Source organism: Theropithecus gelada, chromosome 19 (assembly GCF_003255815.1).
Source record: "Theropithecus gelada isolate Dixy chromosome 19, Tgel_1.0, whole genome shotgun sequence".
Lineage (NCBI taxonomy): Eukaryota > Metazoa > Chordata > Mammalia > Primates > Cercopithecidae > Theropithecus > Theropithecus gelada.
The window spans coordinates 28,158,591-28,180,216 of record NC_037687.1 but is presented as its reverse complement, the minus strand read 5'-3'; the positions used below and the strand labels follow the sequence as shown (position 1 = coordinate 28,180,216).

Genomic DNA, 21,626 nt, shown 5'->3' with positions numbered 1-21,626 from the left:
GAACAAGCAGGGGGTATGTGACAGGGGCTGCATGCACGGGTGGTCAGAGTGAAACAGAACAGGGCAGGGCAGGGAGTTTCACAATGTTCTTCCATACAATGTCAGGAACATCGGTTTCTAAGTCATGAGTTGATTTTTAACTACTGGGTTTAGGCCAGGCAGACCTGGGCCTGGTTTTGGGCCTGGCACTGGGCTGCCTGTCTTTGGTTTTACTTCATTGTTTTTTCTTAAAACAGGTACTGAGTATAAAACAATATGAAACAATATAAGAGGGTCTCTGTCTTTCCTCATAAATGGGTCCAGGTGCTGGGGTGATTACCCTTATCTTGTCTCCTGCTAAATTATGGAGGTTTGGGGAGTTCCTTCAGACCCCCCAATAAACTCATTTGTGGAGGCTTGAGGAGTTTCTTCAGACCTCCAATAAAACTTGTTTAATCCTAAACAGGTCCTGTCAAGAATTCCTTCATTATCTTGTCATGCTCAAGGCCCAGAAAAGGCCTGGGCAAAACTCTTCGTGGGCTTTTGTTACATTCCAGCCTTTGTATGAGGGCACTGGCTCTGTCAGCTTTTAATATTTAACTTAACCACTCAATCAGTGCTGAGACAGTTGTTATGGAGGCCTGCCTGTTCAGCCATTAGGGAGACGTGGCCTGCCACACCCTCCCCTAACCACCACCACCAAAGAATTATTCAGCCCCAAATGCCAGATTATGAATAGCGTTGAGGTTGTGAGGCAGGGTAAGTAAGGTTAGGAGGCCATACTGACTTGTCTTCTTATGCGAAGCCCGGTGGATCCCTTTCCAAGCAGGTTCCTTTGACTTGCACCCTAGTGAGTCGGCACTTAACTCTTTTGCAAGATAAACAGTCCTACAGGATACCAGCAGACCACCAGATTGTTGCAAGTTCCTGTTACTCAATATGGCCTGGGAAAGAGAACAAAAGCTACTTATTCACGATGTAGTTTCCCCAATCTCCAGCCAATCAACACCAAAACCCAAGAAGCTGAGAGCTGCAAATTCCTGCCGTGGGGGAGCTGGGAACTTCTCCAGGGTCCTGCATGTGCAGCTAGGCTCAAGGTTTAGCTTATAGTGACCTTTTCCTCATTTTAATAGTAGAAAACGCACCCCTACATGGAGATTTTATATGCTAATAACACATGCAGTGCGTGTTAGAGCGCATAGATGCTGAGTGCTTGCTTTTCATGCTTGACTCGCCAATATTTTATGAATGTGTATGTATAGCTCCCATAAAAGGAATTACCTTGAGATGCCAGAGGCTGTCTCTACCTCCCTCTGCCTCTCAGGGTGTACTTTCGCTTTGCAATAAACTTCTTTGCCTACTCTTACTTTGGATTCCCTCTCAAATTCTTTTGTGCCACAAAGTCTAGAACCTGAACTGACGTACCAATAACAGTTGATAAACTCTGCTCTAATCCAAGCTGTGGGAAAGTATAGGGGCTGGGAGAGGGGAGAGGGTAGGCAATGCAGCTTACCTGAGGAGGTGATGTTTGAACCAGCTCTCAAAGGATGAGTGTGTGCTGTAAAGGAGGAGGGCAGAGGACAATATTGCAATGAGGCAGAACCACATGTATGAAGCATGGAGAGGCACAGAGGGACACGCGATCTCTAGGCTGAGATGTGTGAGGGATGGTGGCTGAGGGTGAGATTGTAAAAAGTTGTTTTTTTTTTTTTTTTGAGAAAGAGTCTTGCTCTGTCGCCCAGGCTGGAGTGCAGTGGTGTGATCTCAGCTCACTGCAACCCCTGCCTCCCAAGTTCAAGCGATTCTCCTGCCTCAGCCTCCCAAGTAGCTGGGACGACAGGTGCAAGCCACCGTGCCTGGCTAATTTTTGTATTTTTAGTAGAGACAGGGTTTCACCATGTTGGCCAGAGTGGTCTCAAACTCTTGACCTTATGATCTGCCTGCCTCAGCCTCCCAAAGTGCTGGGATTACAGGTGTAAGCCACGGCACCCAGCCTTTTTTTTTTTTTTTTGACAAGGTCTCACTCTATTACCTAGGCTGGAGTGCAGTGGCATGATCTAGCTCACTATAACCTTGAACCCCTGGGCTCAGGGGATCCTCCCACGTCAGCCTCCCAAGTAGCTGGGACTATAAGCGCATGCCACCACACCTAATTGTTCTTTGCTTTTGTAGAAACAGGGTCTCTCTATGTTGTCCAGGTTGGTGTTAACTCCTGGCCTCAAGCAATCCTCCTGCCTCAGCCTCCCAAAGTGCTGGGATTACAGGCATGAGCCACTGTTCCTGGCCTGAGAAAAGTCTTGAGTAACTCTCACTTAGAGTCAGAACGTCATCTTGAGGCAAAGGGGCAGGTGTGGGAGGATATTTAGAAAGAGAGATACAGGGTTAGAGGTGAGTATCAGAAAGCTCCCATTGCTGATGGTTTTGGTGATGGACTGGGTGGGGTAAGACTGGAGCCCAGAGGCTGCGGAAGAGGCTTTTGTTATGTTCTGGGGAAGAGAGGTCAAGATGGGACTTGGATCTGAGAGTAAGGGGAAGCGTACAGGCCAGGAACTTGGTGACTTACAGGAATGGGTGAAGAGGGAAAGGGAGAAGTGAAACAAAACTCTGGCCATGGAGACTTAAAATAGGCTTTATATGGCTGGGCAAGGTGGCTCACACCTGTAGTCCTAGCACTTTGAGAGGCCAGAGTGGGCGGATCGTCCAAGGTCAGGAGTTCAAGACCAGCCTGGCCAACATAGTGAAACCCCGTCTCTACTAAAAATACAAAAAATTAGCTGAGTGTGGTGGCAGGCGCCTGTAATCCCAGCTACTTGGGAGGCTGAGGCAGGAGAATTGCTTGAATCCGGGAGGCGGAGGTTGCAGTGAGCTGAGATCACGCCATTGCAGGCCAGCCTGGGCAACTAGAGTGAAAAACTCTATCTCAAAAAAAAAAAAAAAAAAAAAATAGACTTTATACTTATCTTTTGCTATCTTGCACATCACTTTTCCCCGTGACCAGAGGGTCACCCATGTAATCAGGGCGCAAGTAGGAAGCCTGGTGCCACAAGGATATAGCTGGAAACCTGTAGGTCGTTTAGTGAATCAAATCATTACCTTGAAGAATTTGGCCGGGGGCTGAGTTCACTTTGACCAGCCCCCAAGAGCTGGGGACTTGGCATGCATCAGCCACTCTGTCAAGCATTGATTCATTGAATTCTCAGGATGAACCAATGAACTAAGTGGTGCTATTATCCCCATTGAACAGATAAGCAAATGGAAGTAGCAGGAGGTTCAGTGGTGAGGCAGGTGTTCAAATCCTGGAGGTCTGCCTTGAAAGCTTAAATTATTATTATTATTTTTTATTGAAGTAAAATTTGTATTACATACAATGAACCATATTAAAGTGAACAACTCAGTGGCATTTAGTACACGCACAATGTTGTGTAACCACAACCTCTATTTGGTTCTAAACATTTTCATTGCTCCAAAAGGAAAGTGTGTACTCACTAAGCAGTCACTGCCCTCCTCGAAGCCCCTGGCAACCACCAATCTACTTTCTGCCTCCAGAAATATACTTCCTATTCTAGACATTTCATATCAATGGAATCATATGATACGTGATCTTTAATGTCTGACTTCTTTCACTTGGGTGATGTTTTCGAAGTTCATACACGTTGTAGCATGTATCCGTACTTCGGTCCTTTTTTTAATGACTGAATGATATTGCATTGCGGGAATATGCCAGATTTTGTTTATTCCTTCATTAGTTGATGGACACTTGGGTTGCTTCTAATTTTTGGCCACTGTGAAGGAAGTGAAAATTTTAATTGCTGCCTTCGTTAAGACAGTTTTAACAGATTCTAGATCCTGGGATATAGCTGTGGTCGAGAGATGGATGGGAACCTGTGGGATCCTGGAGGAGGGAGTTTAAGATTTGTCCCAGGGTAGTGCAAAGTTGAAGGATGTTTCATACTGGAGAAGACCTTGTATTTGGGCCTTGAGGTATTTCATACTGTGGCCAGTGGAGCTCACAGTCCCCAGAGGAGAAGGAGCCGGGAGAAGGGAGGAGGAGGACAAGGTATAAACTCATCAGATTCAGGAAGTGGTTCAAACAGTGATCTCTTAGAGGAACAGGCAGAGAGGAACCTAAATTGGGATCTGAGAGATTGGAGAAGGGCAGGAGGCCTGTTTCACAAGAAACCATGAGTGTAGGCCAGAAACTGTGTCTTTAGACAGGTTAGAACCAGGCACAGGGGTGTGATGCTGTCCTTGCTCAATGAGATAGACTGAATGCTTATGTCCCCCCATACTCATATGTTGAAGCCTAATCGCCAGTGTGATGGTATTTGAAGGTGGGACCTTTGGTAGGTGATTAGGTCATGAGGGTGGAGCCCCCATGAATGAGATTAGTGCCCTTATAAAAGTGACCTCAGAGAGCTCCCTTCCCTGCCTTTCCGCCATGTGAGAACACAGCGAGAAGGCATTGTCTGTGAATCAGAAAATGAGCCCTCATCAGACATGGAATCTGCTGGCCCCTTGATCTTGGACTTTCTAGCCTCTAGAACTGTGAGAAATAAATTTCTATTGTTTATAAGCCACCCAGTTTATGGTAGTTGGCTACAGTAACCCAAACAAGCTAAGACACCCAGGCATTGAGTACCAAGTGCCATGACTGTAGATGGGAGTCCTCACCTCATCAGAGTTGAACTCACCTCATCAGAGTCCAACCTTGTGGTTCCCACCTGGATTGAGTTCAGGTCATTTCAAAGTTCCCCCTCTGGATGGGGAACCTGGAAGACAACCACACTTAAGGAAAGATGAGTCCAGTTTGGGGTGCATTGAAAGCATGGAGTCTGTAGGTCATTCGGGGAGAGATGTGCAGGAGAATATAGGAGATTAGAGCTTAGGAGAGAGGCCTGGGCTGGAAATGTAACTTTTGAGGCCTCATCAGAGTCCAACCTTGTGGTTCCCACCTGGATGGAGTTCAGGTCATGTCAAAGATTTACTGGAGTACACTTCATGTGCTGTGTTCCAAGGCTGGGCTCTAAAAATACAGGGCTGGACATAGTACAGTTCCTGACCTGGGGAAGCTGACGGTTTGGAGATCAGAACTAGATACTAATAAGGATAATCTTATAAAAATATAAATGTAAATTTGATTGAAGAGTAACATTCATGTAGAAAAGGGAACACATCACAAGTGTTTTACTAAAAAAATTTTCATGGAGTGATGACATCTGGGCAATTAGTAGCCAGATCAAAAAAAAAAAAGATCCTGGGCTGGGTGCAGTGGCTCACACCTATAGTTCCAGCACTCTGGGAGGCTGAGGCAGGAGAATTGCTTGAGCCCAGGAGTTCAAAACCAGCCTGGCCAACATGGAGAACCATGTCTCTACACAAAATTGAAAAAATTAGTTAGGCGTGATGGTGCACACCTGTAGTCCCAGCTACTCTGGAGGCTGCCGTGGAAGGATGGCTTGAACCAGGGAGGTCAAGGCTGCAGTGAGTCATGATGGCACCACTGCACTCCAGGCTCGGTGACAGAGAGATTCTGTCTCAAAAACAAACAAACAAAAACCCCCCAAAGAACAGATTCTTACCAGAATTTCCCAGAACTCCCTAATGCCCCCTTCTAGTCGTTACTAACAACGAGCCCCTGACCTCCGTCCCTCTGGTCACCAGTATCTAGACTTTGAACACCAAAGATTAGTTATGAGTGTTTCTAAACCTTATATCAAGTACATCACATAGTATGTACTTTTTGTATCTGGGTTCCTTCACTCAACATTATATTTCTAAGATTCATACGTGTTGTATGCAGTCATTATTTGCTTCTTCCATTGCAGAAATAATCCATAATTTATTTATCTGTGTTACTGTTGATTGGTATTGGGTAGGTATTATTTTCAGCATTACAATTAGTACTGCTATGAACATTCTTGTGTATATTTGAAGAACATTTGTATGTATTTCTGTTGGGTATGCACCTAGGAGTGGTTTGTAACCAGAGGAGACCTGTGCTGCTCCAGCCCCACCTCTGACATCTGCAGGGCTGTCCCCTCCCCAACACACTCACCCTCCCTCCCCAGGATGGGTCAGGTCCCTCAGCCAGCAGTGCCCTCACTGCCCCTACACCCTGGGCAGTTGCCTCCCATCTATGGGGCGGAGCCGCCTGGGGGTCTGGGCTGGGTGAGGTGGACCCTGGAGGGGCACCCGCCACTCCCATGGGCAGGGGAGGCAGAGGCGGGCACAGCCTAGCAGGGTCGGGGCTTGGCCTCCCAAAGTGTTGAGATTGCAGGTGTTAGCCACCGTGCCTGACCCACGCATATTTTTTTTAAGCAACACTAGAATCTTCCATTTGTTTATCTAAAGGGCATTATGAGCTTATGGCATAATGCTTTCACCCCCCGTCATGGTTTGGGTGCTGCTGATGAATTTGGGGCTGGTTTTCTTAAACTGATTTTTATCATTTTAACTGGGCTTTTTAGGAGGATGATTGTGAGCTTCTTCTTTCTGCCGTCTCAATTTGGACATCTACCTCTGAGGTCATTTGGAAGGATAAAAATATGGTAGCCTGATGATGACATGGTGACAGCCCTTCTTGGAGAGGGCATGTGGATTCAAACAGACAGGGAGGAGTGCATCAGAATGGCGTCCATAGAGTGTAGGGTGTGGCAATGGAAGAGTAGACTGAGCGGGATTCAGAACAACATAGAATAGAGGTCAGCACACCACAGCCCGTGGGCTGCCTGTTTTGATAAATAGCATTTTGTTGGAACATGGCCATATAATTCATTTTCAGATTGTCTGTGGCTGCTTTGGTGCTACAATGGCAGAATTAAATAGTTGCAATTGAGACCATATTGCTTGCAAAACTGAACATGTTTACTATCTGGCCCTTTGCTAGTACTGGTTGACCATCTCTGACTTAGAATGTCACATTGAGAAGCTTCAAATTATTCTTGTGGGTTGGGGATCTAGGGAACTATTTTGACTATGGTCAGCTCTGAGTTTTAGAAAATTCCCCAAATGCTAATATGTGATTTTCCCTGTAGCAGGACATAAAGAAAGCAGAAATCTTAGTAGGGGACAGGTGGGATGGAAAGGGAAGATTCAGGAGTAGAGAGAGATGATGTTGGAGGGCAAGTCAGTGAAGAAATAGATGGTGGGGATTTGAGCAGCAAGTGAGATAGACATGTTGCTGATATAGTTCCAGGGATCAAATATCACTAATGACTTCTGTTCAAGGGGGAAGGAACCAGTATGCACCAAACTCTCACTACACAAGGACTGGCGTTTTCCACGTATACCTTTATTTAATTCTCACAGCATCCCTGTGAGATAGGACTTCTTGTACCTATTTCACAGAGAAGTAAATGGAGACATGGAAGGTTAAGGAGCTTGTGTGACATCATACACTTAGCAAATGAAAGAGCACAGATTTGATTCCATGACTCTCTGCTTACAAAGTCTAAGATGATGTCAATATAGCAGGAAACTCACATAATGTCTATAAACCCATTGCCTGTGGGGTGTTAAATCTCCAAGAATCCGCCTTTAGTCCCCGACCTGTAGAGGATGTGAATCTTCTACCTGAGCCCGATGCTTTTGTGGGTTCCTCACTGGGTCCTGACCTCTGAGTATTCGGTGGAGGTGTCCTCAGAAGGATTCATCCCATGAAAGTTGAGGGAAGCGTAGTGCAGCTCCTCGTCCATCTCCACAGTAAGGGTGGTACCTGAACAGCCTGAGGTTTCAGTGGGGCCATGTAACTTGGACTTCTTCTGGTGTTTCTTATGGAGAGGAAAGAAGGGGGTTAGAGCAGGGCAGTGAGGAGGGGGACCGGGAGAAGGCAAGGAGGGTCAATGAAGTAAAATGAACATTTATTCACTCTTTCATTCTTTCATCAAATGTTTATTAATTAAGGCTTTACTTATTCGTTACCTAACACATGTAGCATGTATTGATTGATTCCCAATTCTCTTCAATATTCACAGAGACTAATGTGGAAAAATTATGGCCAGCTACACTGACATCATCTTTGGCATCTATTATTTTGTCCATTTTACAGACCAGGAAACTAGCTCTCAGAGAGCTTAGGTAATTTCCAAAGTCACACATCTGTTGACCCTGAACTCAGTCCCAGGTCTCTGGGACCTCCTCTGTGCTGGGAACTGGATCCTCAGGAGGGAGCAAAGCAGAGCAGGAGCCCTGTGATTTCCAATACAGCAGGGGATGAAGACAGAAACAGACTGGTAATTGCAAATTGTGACAGCATGCAGCTGAACAGGAGAGAGTAGAATGATAGAGGTCTGATAAAACTCAGCCTTTTCCTTGTGGAGCTCACGGTGTGGTAGGTGGAGCTATGGGAATGTAGTTAGTTCAAGTGGTGCAAAGCTCTATACAAACAGGGAACATGGTATCCCGAGAGACACAGGAGCAGATGCTGGAGAATTGGCAAGTCTACAGGGTACAACCATTTTCTGGTGCAGGCCCATTGCTTGTTTCTAGATTTGGTGCAGTGTTTCTCAAAAGAGTCCTTCAACTCACAGATTCTGCCTCCTCTCTTCCCATTCTCTCTTGAACTCTCTCTAGTCAAGGGATTTTTCTCCAGTAGAAGACCAGATCTGCTTTGCTGTCATATCGCTTAGCTACATTCAAATAGCCATTTCTCAGATTGTATCTTACCAGACTTACCAGCGTTTGAAACAAATGACCAACCTCTCCTCCATGAAGCCCCATCTTCCTTTGGCCACCAACACTAGAGTCTGCAATTTCCTGGTCATTGGCTCCTACTCATTCTCAGCTTTCTCACCATTTACACCTCATCTCCCTAACATTCGATGCTGGAGGGTTCCAGGGCTGTGTCTGTGGACCTCTTCTCTTCTTTGTAGATTCATCCATTATTGGATGTTGATATGGAAGCCCCCAACCTCTGTGTCTCCCACATGGATCCCTCTTCTGAGTTCCAGACACTTGCCTGCTACTTGTCATCTCCACATGGATGTCTCAGAGGCACCTCAAACTTACAGTAACCAAAATAATGTTTGACATACACTTGAAAATATACTTCTCTTTCAAGGTTGGTGATTTTCGTCATTGGCAGTTTGATTCTTTAAGTTTGAATTCTGAGTAAGTCACGTGAACATCATCATTGGCATCTATAGACATCTATGACATCCATGGGGTCTTCTTGGACATCCATGACATCTATGATATCTGTGGAGCCACCTATGACATCTGAGACCCTTACCGAGCAGAGCCCATGAGCTATCTTTGCTCCTGCCTTGCATGCACTCCATCACTGCATTTGCAAATACTGTTGACTCCACCTTCAAGACATATCCGGAACCCAATTTCTCCACACCAGATTCATCATTCTTACTTGGGACTAAGTCTGAGTCAGTCATCTCTTGGCTTGATTATCCGTGTATCCTCTATTCTGGTATCTTCTCTTCTATGCTACGTACTAGAGTTTCTCACAGAGCAGCCAGAGTCACTCCCACCAAAATGAGTGTCAGTTCATGTCACTCTTCTGCTCTAAATGCATCGATAACTATGATGAACTTAGGACCCGGCAATATTTGCAGCTTCTATGTCTCTTCAGCTTCATTTCCTACCTGCCATTGTTCAGTCCACACCCCACCCCCGACACTGCCTTATCCACACTGTCCTACTTTGTTTCTCTAAAACGTCAGATGTGCTCCAGCCTCAGAGCCATGGTACTCGCTGCTTCCTCGATGATTCTCTACTGCTCACACTGTACTCATTTTCTTCCTGCAGCTGTTTGCCCAAAGGCCACTCTTTGGCCCCCAGGACTGTCCAATCCATTCTCCCATTTCATTTTCTGCCATAGCACTTATTTCATGCCTATTTCATGTATATTTGCACTACTTATTTGTTCATTATTTTCATCCCTTTTCCCAATAGATGTTAAGCCCCTGATAGGAGGAATACTTTATATTTGTAAAATACATGTTTATAAAAATACAGAATGGCACAAGGGCCTAGAACAACTGGCAAATGGGATTATATAGATATTTGCAGAATGAATGAGTGCTTATTGACCCTGTGTTAAAAAACTTTACTGTGGTGTTCACTTTAGTCAGAGTTAAATAAATTAAAGAAAAAAATCAGAGCTTGAAGGATGCACTGGAGTTGGGCAGGTAGCTACTAGGCATATGAGGAGGAAGGGACAGCTCAGCAATGATTCTGAGATGAAAAAGCTTGCTCTGCTTGAGGTGACTGAGTGGCTAATGTTGGGGGAGCGTAGCACTGAAGGGGACTCTGGTTTTCCTGCTCCAAATGCCAGACCCAGTTGTTGGAACGCCAACCTTTCAGGAGTGTGGAGAAGCAGTGCATTTCAAACTTGGGAATGAGGGGACGATGATCTTTTAGGGAGGTAATGTTCTGGAGAGGAGAAATGGGAGGTGAGGCTGCAGCAGAATAAGGAGTAACAGGGGATCTCAGCTCAGAAGGAGTGATTGTGTTAAGCTGTGTTCAGAGGAAGCTCAGACATGCATCGTAGCATACTGGCACAGGAAGAAGAGACGGAGGACTGGGGCAGGAGGGGGCCATGTCTCTGGTTGGGTAATGGGGACAAGAGTGCCATTAGTGAGACAGAGAACCAATCAGGAGAAGCATATTTAGGGGTGTGTCAACCAAGTGTTCCTGATGTTTCGACATCTGGGGCATTGCTGAGCCTTGAGAGACTACCTCTCCCAGGGATAGTAGATTTCTAGAGCTAATAAAGGGCTTGCATACAAGTGCACCTTTCGTGTGCAAACCAGTCAATCTAAAGCCCACACTACCAGCTGGATCCTTTATTGAGCTCTTACACTCCAGGCCACAATCCCCCTTAATAAACCCAGGACCACATACCAGACAACTAGAGACAACTCCTATACCCGAGTCTGCTGAAATTGTTCAAAGTAGCCAGTCCTAAACCTGCCTAGCTTGCTTACCCTGTCTTGCCCATTATTTTCGATGAAAGCCACAGTAAAGGCTTTTGTCCCATTTTCCCCTTGCTCCCTCTGCTTCCTGACTGACCCTGGTGCTTTTCTATATGGCCTTGCATGGTGTGGTGCAACCTCTCCTCTTGGGAACATTGAATAAGAAACTATCTTTTTTTTTTTTTTTTCTTTGAGAGAGTCTTGCTCTGTTGCCCACACTGGAGTGCAGTGGCATGATCTCGGCTCACTGCAAGCTCTATCCCCCGGGTTCACACCATTCTCCTGCCTCAGCCTCCCAAGTAGCTGGGACTACAGGTGCCCACCACCATGCCTGGCTAATTATTTTGTATTTTTAGTAGAGATGGGATTTCACTGTGTTAGCCAGGATGGCCTCAATCTCCTGACCTCATGATCCATCCAACTCAGCCTCTCAAAGTGCTGGGATTACAGGCATAAGCCACTGCGCCCGGCCAAGAAACTGTCTTTTCAATGGCCATAATCTCCTGATCTGTTGGCCTCAACATACCTGAATAACATTAAAACCTACACTGTTGGGGCCAGGCGTGGTGGCTCATGCCTGTAATCGCAGCACTTTGGGAGGCCGAGGTGGGCGGATCACGAGGTCAGGAGATCGAGACCATCCTGGCTAACACAATGAAACCCTGTCTCTACTAAAAATACAAAAAATTAGCTGGGCATGGTGGTGGGTGCCTGTAGTTCCAGCTACTCGGGAGGCTGAGGCAGGATAGTGGCTTGAACCTGGTAGGCGGAGCTTGCAGTGAGCCGAGGTTGTGCTACTGCACTTCAGCCTGGGTGACAGAGCGGGACTCTGTCTCAAAAGAACAAAAACAAAACAAAACAAAAAAACCTACACTGTTAAACAGGAGGAAAGACAATAAGCTCAGTTCTGGAAATGCTGAATGGGGCATGACTGTGGGCCATGTTGGGAGGAGGTGTCTGCAGGGCATCCTGGATGCCAGCATGCCCCATCACTCACCGAGGATGCTGGCCCTGTGGCAGGGTGGGTGTCGATCCTGCCCACTGCTGTCCTGGCTGCTTTCCTCCTGTGAGTCTTCACTCTGATGGGAGACACCAGGGTCTTTGAGCCTGGTTTTCTCAGGCTGTGGGGCCATTGTTATGAGCCTGGAATGAGGGACTTTGGCAGGTAAGGGGTGGAATTAATCCAGGAGCCTTCAAACAAAACTTAGAAACAAGGTCTTCCTCTACCTCCCACTCCTTGGACATCTGAGACCAGGGCCCTAGCATAGACCCATGCCTAGCCCAGTGGCTACAGGCTAGATTCTGTAGATCACCACACCCCCTGCCCTTTCTCCAGCCCTCACAGCCCCTCCAGGACCCTTCTACACGAGGTCTATCCTCTTCACCTCTGGTCCACGCCTGACCCAGAGAAAATGCTCACGTGAAGAAGATGAGGCAGAGACAAAGAGCGAGCAGGACTGTGACACCAGCTCCCCCGATGGCCCCCTGAACCACTCCTTGTTTCCCTGCAGACAAAAAAGACATGGAGTGAACTCTAATCTGGATAAACAGGTATGTGTATCCTCCTCTCCAGCATGTAGAGAGGGGTGACTTCACCTCCAAAATGGGGTTTAGCTCCTAGATCTTCCCATCCATCATAGACATGAATATTGACCATGACCGTGAGACAAAGTACACAGTACACCTGACACCTCTTGTCCCACCCTCTCTCTCCGGTGCATAAAACACCATCTCTCCTAGGACCCAGGTTCCTCTCCACCCTCAGTCTCTCTGAAATGAACCTCAGAAATAGCCACTGAAGGACTGTGAAGCTCTGAGCCTCTTGGATGACAGAGAGAGAGAGAGAGAGAGAGAGAAGCACTGGAATGCTGATAAGCCTTGTCTCTTCTTTCTTCCCACTGGCCCCATCACTCAGGGTCAAAGGTGGTCCTTTTGGCCTTAAAAAGTGCCTGGAATCAGGGTGGGGCAGGGAGGTGGTTCTCAGACCTTCTTAGACCCAGACAGTTCTCCTGGACCTGCCTGGCTGTACCTTCTCGATCCCAACACTCAGAGTCAGGGGCGTTTCTCTGAGCATCATCTGTCAACAGTTTGATGACAACTACTGAGGGAACTATTCCTGCCCTCACTGGGCTCACTGTCCACTGAGGGACCAGATGCCATTATTAATTGGAATAAGGCAGTGGAGAGAGCACTGGTCTTTGGACAGAGGTCAGGGGTAAGGGTTGAGGTATGGACAATAGAAAAAAAAATCCCCTGAAGAGATTTTTGGGGAAGTGTGACTATTCTATATGATACTCTCATGGTGGATTCGTGTCATTATACATTTTTTAGAAACCTGTAAAATATACAACACTAACTGAACTTTAATGTAAACTATGGGCTTCAGGTGACAATGATATGTCAATGTAGGTTTATTGATTGTAACAAATGTACCATTTTGATGGGGGATGCTGATGACCAGGGAAACTATGTGTAAGGGTAGAGGGCATATGGGAAGTCTTTGTACCTTCTGTTCAATGTTTTCATGAAAAATAAAGTTCATTTATAAATGCTCCCAAGATGTTCAGCGACTAGAAGATTCCACTCAATTTTGCTGTGAAACGAACACTACTCTGAAAAATAAAACCTATTAAAAAATGCTCTCATTGGAGCAAAATGGCTGACCAGAGGTGCCTGGAGCTCATCCTCCCCCATCCCCCCAGGCAGGAAAGGACCAAGGCAATGAATAAACAGCAAAGATTTGAGTGGAGTGTCGAAGGCAGAGTACTGTAGTGCAGCAGGGGAGTGGAGAGTTACCTGTGGTAATTGGAAGCCCAGGAGGGCAGCATGGAGGCACCCAGACTTTGCAGCTCCCTCTCCCCAGCCCAGATTGGTTTGTCCCAGAGACAGGAAGGATTTCCCCTTGTAGGGAAATGAGAAGCAGAAGAATACAACCAACCCCCAGTGCCCACTGCAGATACCTACATTCCTTACTACAGGTTAATCCTGCAGTCCTCACAAGCTCTGAGCACAGTTGGAAGAGCTGCCAGGAATTCATGCAGCTGCATGGTTCTGGATTAGGAGCACACGGTGTGCACTCCCAACTCCCTAACCAGCCCCTGTGGGCAAGCTGCTGCGACACAGCACCATCTCGAGACCACAGCCGTCTCTGGAGTGCACCCTCCTCTGGGGGCCAGTGGCCACGCACCTCTTCATCACTGTAACTCCATCTTCGTTCCCCTAAGCCTGCAGTAATGGCTGAATACCACAATTAGAGCTGCATGGAGCCTGGGCCCAGGATTGGCTGGAACTCTGGTCCTGAACAGCAGAGAAACCAACCCCTGCTGCCTGGACTTCCAGCTGGAGGAAGAGTCTTATGGTCCCACTCAGTCTCTTCAATAAATGATGCTGGAAAAACTGGTGCCATATGCAGAAGAATGAAACTAGACTCACACCTCTCATCCTATGCAAAAATCAATTCAAAATGGATCGAAGACCTTAATGTAAGACACAAAAATATAAACATACTAGAAGAAAACATAGGGGAAATGCTGTAGGACATTGGTCTGGAAAAATATTCTATGAGTAAGACCTCGCTAGCACAAGTAACAAAAGCAAAAGCAAATAAACAAGATAATGTCAAGCTAAAAAGCTTCTATGCAGCAAAGGAAACAATCAACAGAGTGAAAAGGCAACCTACAGAATAGGAGAAAATATTTGTCAGCTATTCATCTGACAAGTGATTCATATACAGAATATACAAGGAACTCATGCATCTCAATGGCAAAGACACCCAATCTGATTTTAAAATGGGCAAATTATCTGAGTAGACATTTCTCTAGAGAAGATATACAGATGGCCAACAAATATATGAAAAATGCTCAGCATCACCAATCACCAGGGAAATGCAAATCAAAACCACAATGAAGTAACGTCACCCCAGTTGGGAGGACTATGATAAAAAAAAGATGAAAATTAACAAATGATGGTGAGGATGTAGAGAAGAGGGAATTCTTAAATGCTTTTGACCAGAATGTAAACTAGTGTAACCACTACTAGTATATGTAGTTTTTTTCCCTCAAAAATATACAAATAGAACTACCATATGATCCAGCAATCCCACTACTGGGCATTTATATAATGGAAAGGAAATCAGTATATTGAAGAAACGTCTGCACCTCTGTGTTTATTGCAGCACTAACCACAATAGGAAGATATGAAATAAACCTAAGTGTCCAACAACAGATGAATAAATAAAGGAAATGTGGCATATATACACAATGGATTATCATTCAGCCATAAAAAATAATGAAATCTTGTTATTCACTATAACATAGATTGAACTAGAAGACATTATGTTAAATGAAATAAGCCAGGAACACAAAGTTAAATACCACATGTTCTCACTCATAAGTGGAAGCTAAAAAAAGTTGATTTCATGGAAGTAAAAAGTAGAACAGAGAATAATAAGGGCTGGGAAGGTTAGGGGAACAATGATAAGGAGAGAGATTTGTTAAAAGATACAAGATCACACTTGGAAAGGAAGAGTAAGTTCTGGTATTCTATACCACTGTAGGATGACTGTGGTTAAAAATAATAGATAGTTTCAAATAGCTAGAGAGGGGATATTGAATGTTTCCAACACAGTGAAATGATAAATGTTCAAAATGACGGATATGCTATTACCCTGATCTGATTACTATACGTTATTAGTATTGAAACATCACTATGCCATCCATAAATATGTACTATTATTATGTATCAATTAAAAATAAAATACCCCAAAACATTCAGTGACAGGAGGGAGACAAAGAGCATTATTTGGATGGGCAGGGAGGAAGTTGCTAGTCATCCCCAAATATCCTTATCCAAGGTGCCCGATGTCTACCTGTGTCTAACTGCAGGCCTTGCCTCTGAACATTTGACTCTGAAAGTCCAGATCTGACCAAACGTGACACAGACTCAACCCAGTAACAGCCTCAGGCAGGGAGGCGCCTTCCTACCTGAGCCATCTCCTAGAAAGATATCAGTTCTTGGGTTCTGTGAAGCATCTAAGAGAGGAAGAGAGGATTTCCTTCAGTTGGGAATAGAGATGCGATAAGGGTAGGCATTTCCCTCACTCCTGCCAAAGCCACAGAAATGCAGAAGGGACAGGGCTCATGTCCTTCTAACTGCCGAACTCAGCCAGGTCCCCAGGACACGAAATGTCCCCAGCACCAGCCCATCCTGTCTCCCCTACACACTCAGGGACCCGAGCATCCTGGCCCAGCACTTACAGGTGACATTGAGCTGGATGGTTCTCTCCGTGGTCACGCCAGCTCCAGGGAACTTCACCTGACAGGTGAGGTTGGTGCCGTGGTCCTGGGGCCGGGGGGTGATTATGAGCACCGAGGAGTGAGTGGTCCTGAGGCCCAGGGAGGTGGGGGCAGCTGACATCCAGGAGAAGATTGGAGGTGTTCCCTGCTCACAGGCCCAGGGCACAGAGCAGGTCAGGTTTTTGGAGTGGTCAGGGTCTAGGGCTCCAGGGATGAGGATTTGGGGCCTGTGGGTCAAGTCTAGTGAGAAGAAGTGGGGGGGATGCAGAATCAAGAGGGAGCGTCCAGGTGAGGGCCTGAGAGAAGATCAACCTCTGGTCAAGCTCCCCTGCTAAGCATGACAGGCTTTACCCCTAAACCCCTCCCAGTACCAGGGTCCCATCCCAGCCCTGCCCTGTAGTACCCATGACCTTCCCTTGTGACCACTTCTGGAGCCTGTGCCTCACCTGTCACATGCACAGAGAGCTGGGTAGATTTGTAACTGTATTTGGTACTTCCTTTCTCCATCCGAAAGAAGTATGAACCATTATCCCTCCTCCTGGCATCTACGATGCTCAGGGAGCAGTTGTTCCTACTGGGATCCCCAAGGAGGCGGAATCGGCCCTGGGTCTCCTCCTGTACTTCTTGATCTAGCTTGTTTGTGGCCACTGGAGAGTCCAAGGATACAATGGCTCCTTCCCGGAACCAGTAACCATGAACTGGGGAATTCCTGGTGTGGTAGGGTACGGGATGGAAGAAAGTGCAGGGCACAAGGACGCACAAACCCTCCTGTACTGTCACTGACTCCTGCACTTCCAGCCTGACTCTTGGATCCATAGCCAGGGCCCCTGTGGGGAAATGAGGGTCAGCTTGGCCCAGCCCGACAACCCCCCACCCAGCAGTCACTCACCTGCCCACAGCAGGGGCAGCAGCAGCAGCGGCATGTCTGAGGCTGAGGCTTCCTGGGCTCCCTGTGTGAGCAGAGAACAGGAAAGGAGTGGAGGAGAAGGGCTAGGGGGCCGGATAGGAAGCTGGGGAGGAGCAGGAGACCGCAGCCCTGCATGGAAGAGGAACCTCAGACCCACACGTGCTCAGAGCTTGTCCCTTCCACACAGATTGACCCTCATGGGCCAGAGATGCCAGAGACCCGCCCAGAGAGGGGAGGAGATGGAGCAGAATCTGAGTCTTGCCTCCCAGGAGCACCGGAGCCTGGACCAGTACCTCCGGGGCCATCTGAGACATGCGAACCCCATGTCTAAAATCCTTCCACTCTGAGGTACTTTTCTGTGCACAACTGTTTACATGGGGGCTGGTCACTGCTGGCCTGGCCCGAGTCACTCCCCTAGATCCATGGGGTGATTTGTCCAGCAGGATATAGGATTCTATAGGGTCTGTGTGAGTGGCTGGGGCAGAGAAACAAAGAAGAGTCCTAGGTAAAGTGAAAGTGGCAGCCATTCATTTCTTCATTCATTCACTAAAGACATAGTGACAGAGCAGGACCACTGTCATCTCGGACAAACACCGCCACTTTAAGTTCTAACTCCCTTTCTAGCCTCATGCATTTCAAGGAAATCACTTCTCTGCTAACTACAAGCAGCCAGAAAGAGCAGACCGGTGAAACACGGATAAGACAGCTCAGGCACAGAGGGAGATGGGGGGAAAGTCTCTTGAGTTATTGCCAAACTTCACCCTCATCCAATGGGCCCTAGTAAAACAGTGGGCCTTAATAAGCACATTCCTTTGCCTTCAGGTGCACTAAGTTGGAAAGCTAAATGCAGACTCAGGGGGTATGCCTGCAGCTGCAAAAAGATGTATGGGAACAGATACACAACGCTCCCTCCCAGATAAGCACAACAAAGAGACACAGAAGCAGCCCAAGCCTCTGATAAACCCTCCCACCCTAAATCCTTAAAAACTCTTAGTCTGTAAGAGAGTGTGCCTCTACCTAACTCAGCCAGAAACTCCTCTCAGGTTTGTTTTCTCTAAAACCTGTCTTGACTGGCGAGCCACCATACATGTTTCTTTCTTCTTTCTTTAATTCTTACATTGAGCCTTTGTGTGTAGGTGGGGCTTGAGAAGAGATGCCACTGACCTGATTCCTGCCCTTGAGATGTTCCCCATCCATAGCCTCATGTCCTCACCACACACACACATATACTGTCTGGATTTAGAGCTGTGAAAAATTGGGAATTTGCCATGTGTCATGGGAGCATATTGGAAAATTTGAAAGAAATTTGACTATAGAATTTTCCCCTGGCAGCTAGTACACTGCTTTGCACAGTGTCGATGACATCTCCAAAATAAGAACTATGCAGCATCTTCCTGTAAAACAAAAGGGAGAACACATGTTCGTTCTATGAACCAGTGCAGAAAAAAACTTTTTTCTGTTCATGCTGCTATTTGGTTCAGTATGGGCAGAAGCAAGTTTTTTTAGAGGCTCATGATATGGATCAACATTTTCATGTAAAAATCTGCTTCTCACAGTTAAATATGGCCCAAAGACATAATATTTCCAGACAACATGAGTGGAATGTACAGAGAAAATTAAACTTTAGGTCCAGCTACGTGGTTGTCCATATCACTCTGTGTAGTATGCATCCAGCAACCCTTGATCCCTGGGACATATTAGTACTTGCCACCTTACCTTTGTCAAATCTCTACATACAATAGTATCTAGATAACTCTTAATTCGTCCTTACTAATAGAGAGGTAGCATCCTCGTTTGATATACAACAAATTAAGTCTCCAGTAAATAATATCTGTTGTAAGTTATTTAGCATGTGGCACATAATGGAAAATTCAGTACATTTAGTGCTTTTTTTTTTTTTTTTTAAGACAGGGTCTTGCTCTGTTGCCCAGGCTGGAGTGCACTGGCATGATCACAGCTCACTGCAGCCTTGACCTCCCAGGCTCAAGTGACTCTCCCAGCTCATCCTCCCTAGTAGCTGGGACCACAGGCTCATACTACCAGGCTGGAGTAATTTTTTGTTTTTATTTTTAGGCGAGATGGGGTCTTGCTATGTTCCCCAGGCTGGTCTTGAACTGCTGGGTTCAAACAATCCTCCCACCTTGGCCTCCAAAGTGCTTTGACTATGGGCGTGAGGCACTGTGCCCAGTCACATTTAGTTTTAACAATAAAGTCATACTATGTTCATGGACCAGAAGATCAAATATGAATATGTGAGTCTTACTGTGTTTCTTTAATGAATTTAATGAAGGCCTGAGAACCAAGAGCAGATGGATTTCCCAGCTCCAGAAGAAGGAGCAAGCTCATGCTTCCCTCTAGCTCTTTCCTTCTACGATTCTGTCATCTGATCCTTGGCCCCAGCAGAGTCCCCCCTCCCTGGCTGGAGCCTGAAAGAGAGAGAGAGAGAGGATGGGGAGGAGGGACCTCTCCTGGGCCCTGTCTCCAACATCCTCCATCCCCACATAACAGCACAGCTAAGAATAAAGCGCATGCTCAGTGCAGGTCTACACGAATGAATGCTTTAATAAATGGTGGGGGCTGTTTCCCTACCTTCTTCCTAATTCACACTGCAAAGCTGCCCCTGATGAGGCGTCCCTCGTCCGTCTTTTTCTTACGGATGCGTCTGCTTCCTGCGGCAACCCCTGCCGAGGCTCCCACGTATGTCTGTTTCTCTCACTTTTCAGGAGCTCTGAGCGGCCTGTACGTGTGCATCCGTGCTGCCTCATACCAGGCAGAGCCGCAGTCTATTCTCTTCTGCAGATGGAAGAGCAACGTGTGTTTGATTTGAATGCAGGAAGTACGTTTGCTCCCATGTGCTGAAAGATTTTGTTGTAAAACTTCCCTGTAGTGTGGCGCCAAGGGAAGCCCTCTTCTCTCTCTGCAGCAGTTCGTGGGATGACTTTTTTTTTTTTTTTTTTTTTTTTTTTTTTTTACCAACCTCCCATCCAATACAGAACAAGCCACGGGAGAACCTCCTGTGATCCTCAACACACGAGAAGTGAATGAGCGAGTATGTCCTCCACCGTCGGGACCAACTTCTACGGGGATTTGTAGAGGCTGTAATTCACAGTATGGCCACCAGAGGGCAGTCATAACCCTTCACTTTCCGGTCCTTTCACACCAAAGACACATCAGGTCAAACGTCATGTGAGACTTGTGCAAACAGCTGGAAATAGTTTTTTTTTAATTGGAGAACGCTGTTAGTGAGCCTTTAGTATTAATTAATTAATTAATTATTAATTTATTATTAAATGTTCTAAATCCTTTGCCTACAATAGATCTTTTGAACCTTATGAGAATATGAGAGACAAAAAACACATCACCCCAAAATATGGCCGTAGGAGACCAAAATACGCCACCCCAAGATGTGCCTTTTTGGCATAAAGATTATTTCAAGAGCCTGCAGACACAGGAGACGCTCTGAGAAACAGGGAAGAAGTTCCCTTTTTTAAAGGGAAAACCACATCTACAAAGGAATCTCCAACAGCGAAGGGGTCTCCCTCTGTACCTGGCAGAGAAGACGACTCACTCACGAAACTCTTATCAAGGGAAGAGGCACCCATGTGATCTGCAAAACAAGCCTCGCTGTTGTTTCCTGGTGTGTTTCCCTGTTGCCTTCCGATAACTGGCCTGCCCACACCCTTCTTTCTTTGTTTCCGTGGAAGATGCTGTTTAAGCCTGAAGTCAAAGCCACCTCTTTGAAATTTACTCCTTTTCCCTGGGTGTCTCCCATGTGCACATGAGGTATACAGGTTGCTAACCTCTGTTTTTCTTTTAATAAACTTTTGTTACTTGGGTTCTTCCCAACGGAGGACTTTGAAGTTCTGTCACTCATAGTTTCGAAAGATTTTCTTCTTATTTCGAAGGGAAACTTAAACTCCCCACCATCCTAAAAAGAAGTACATGATCTTTTTCTTCCCCCCGCAAATGGCCTGGTTAGCAGGGGAACATATCCAAGTCCTGTGGCAGATGGTATTGGGAAGCTGCTGATCGCCAGTTTCAGGTGTTTTCTATCTATTGGGAGAGGGCCGTTGTCTGGCACCAGCTGCGACCAATGATTATTTTAGAGAAACAGTGTAACAACCACCTGACTGTCAGCAGATGGCCACCTGACATTGCGGGTAGTGGAGGAGGCAGCCCTCTCCTGCCCTGCTTGTGCTGACTAGCTACCTCCTGTAAGAGCCTTAGTAAATGTAATCCACATAACATACAACCGACCCATGTAAAGTGTACAATTCATGGGTTTTTTAGTATCATCACAGGATGGTGCCTCATACCAGGCAGAGTCGCAGTCCATTCTCTTCTGCAGAAGGAAGAACGACGTGCGTTTGATTTGATTGCAGGAAGTACGTTTGCCCGACATCACTACAAACATTTTAAAAACTTTTTCATGACCTCAAAAAGAAACCCAGTGCTGATTAGTAGTCACACCCCAATCACCTGTTCCCTCCCAGCCCTGGGCCACTGGACTTTCTGTCT

The 21,626-nt window shown here is 46.3% G+C and overlaps 1 protein-coding gene across 3 annotated transcripts in view; it reads right to left on the bottom strand.

Moving 5' to 3' along the window:
* Nucleotides 1-17,173, bottom strand: part of CD33 (CD33 molecule) — a 31,455-nt gene extending 14,282 nt beyond the window's left edge. The window contains exons 1-7 of one of the 3 annotated variants that reach the window (XR_003116867.1): nucleotides 17,091-17,158; nucleotides 16,648-17,028; nucleotides 16,163-16,441; nucleotides 15,890-15,937; nucleotides 12,328-12,412; nucleotides 11,905-11,986; nucleotides 11,369-11,433 (exon numbers count right to left, since the gene is read on the bottom strand). Coding sequence is in view for 2 of the 3 variants with exons in the window: in XM_025367039.1 (XP_025222824.1) it covers nucleotides 7,578-7,748; nucleotides 11,905-11,986; nucleotides 12,328-12,412; nucleotides 15,890-15,937; nucleotides 16,163-16,441; nucleotides 16,648-17,028; nucleotides 17,091-17,124 (1,080 nt within the window). In the remaining variant the exon portion in view is untranslated. Of the gene's footprint in view, nucleotides 1-7,249; nucleotides 7,749-11,368; nucleotides 11,434-11,904; nucleotides 11,987-12,327; nucleotides 12,413-15,889; nucleotides 15,938-16,162; nucleotides 16,442-16,647; nucleotides 17,029-17,090 lie in introns of those variants that run through there. The other 2 variants (XM_025367039.1, XM_025367040.1) reach the window with 2 other exon arrangements.
* Between the last annotated feature and the right edge of the window lie 4,453 nt (nucleotides 17,174-21,626).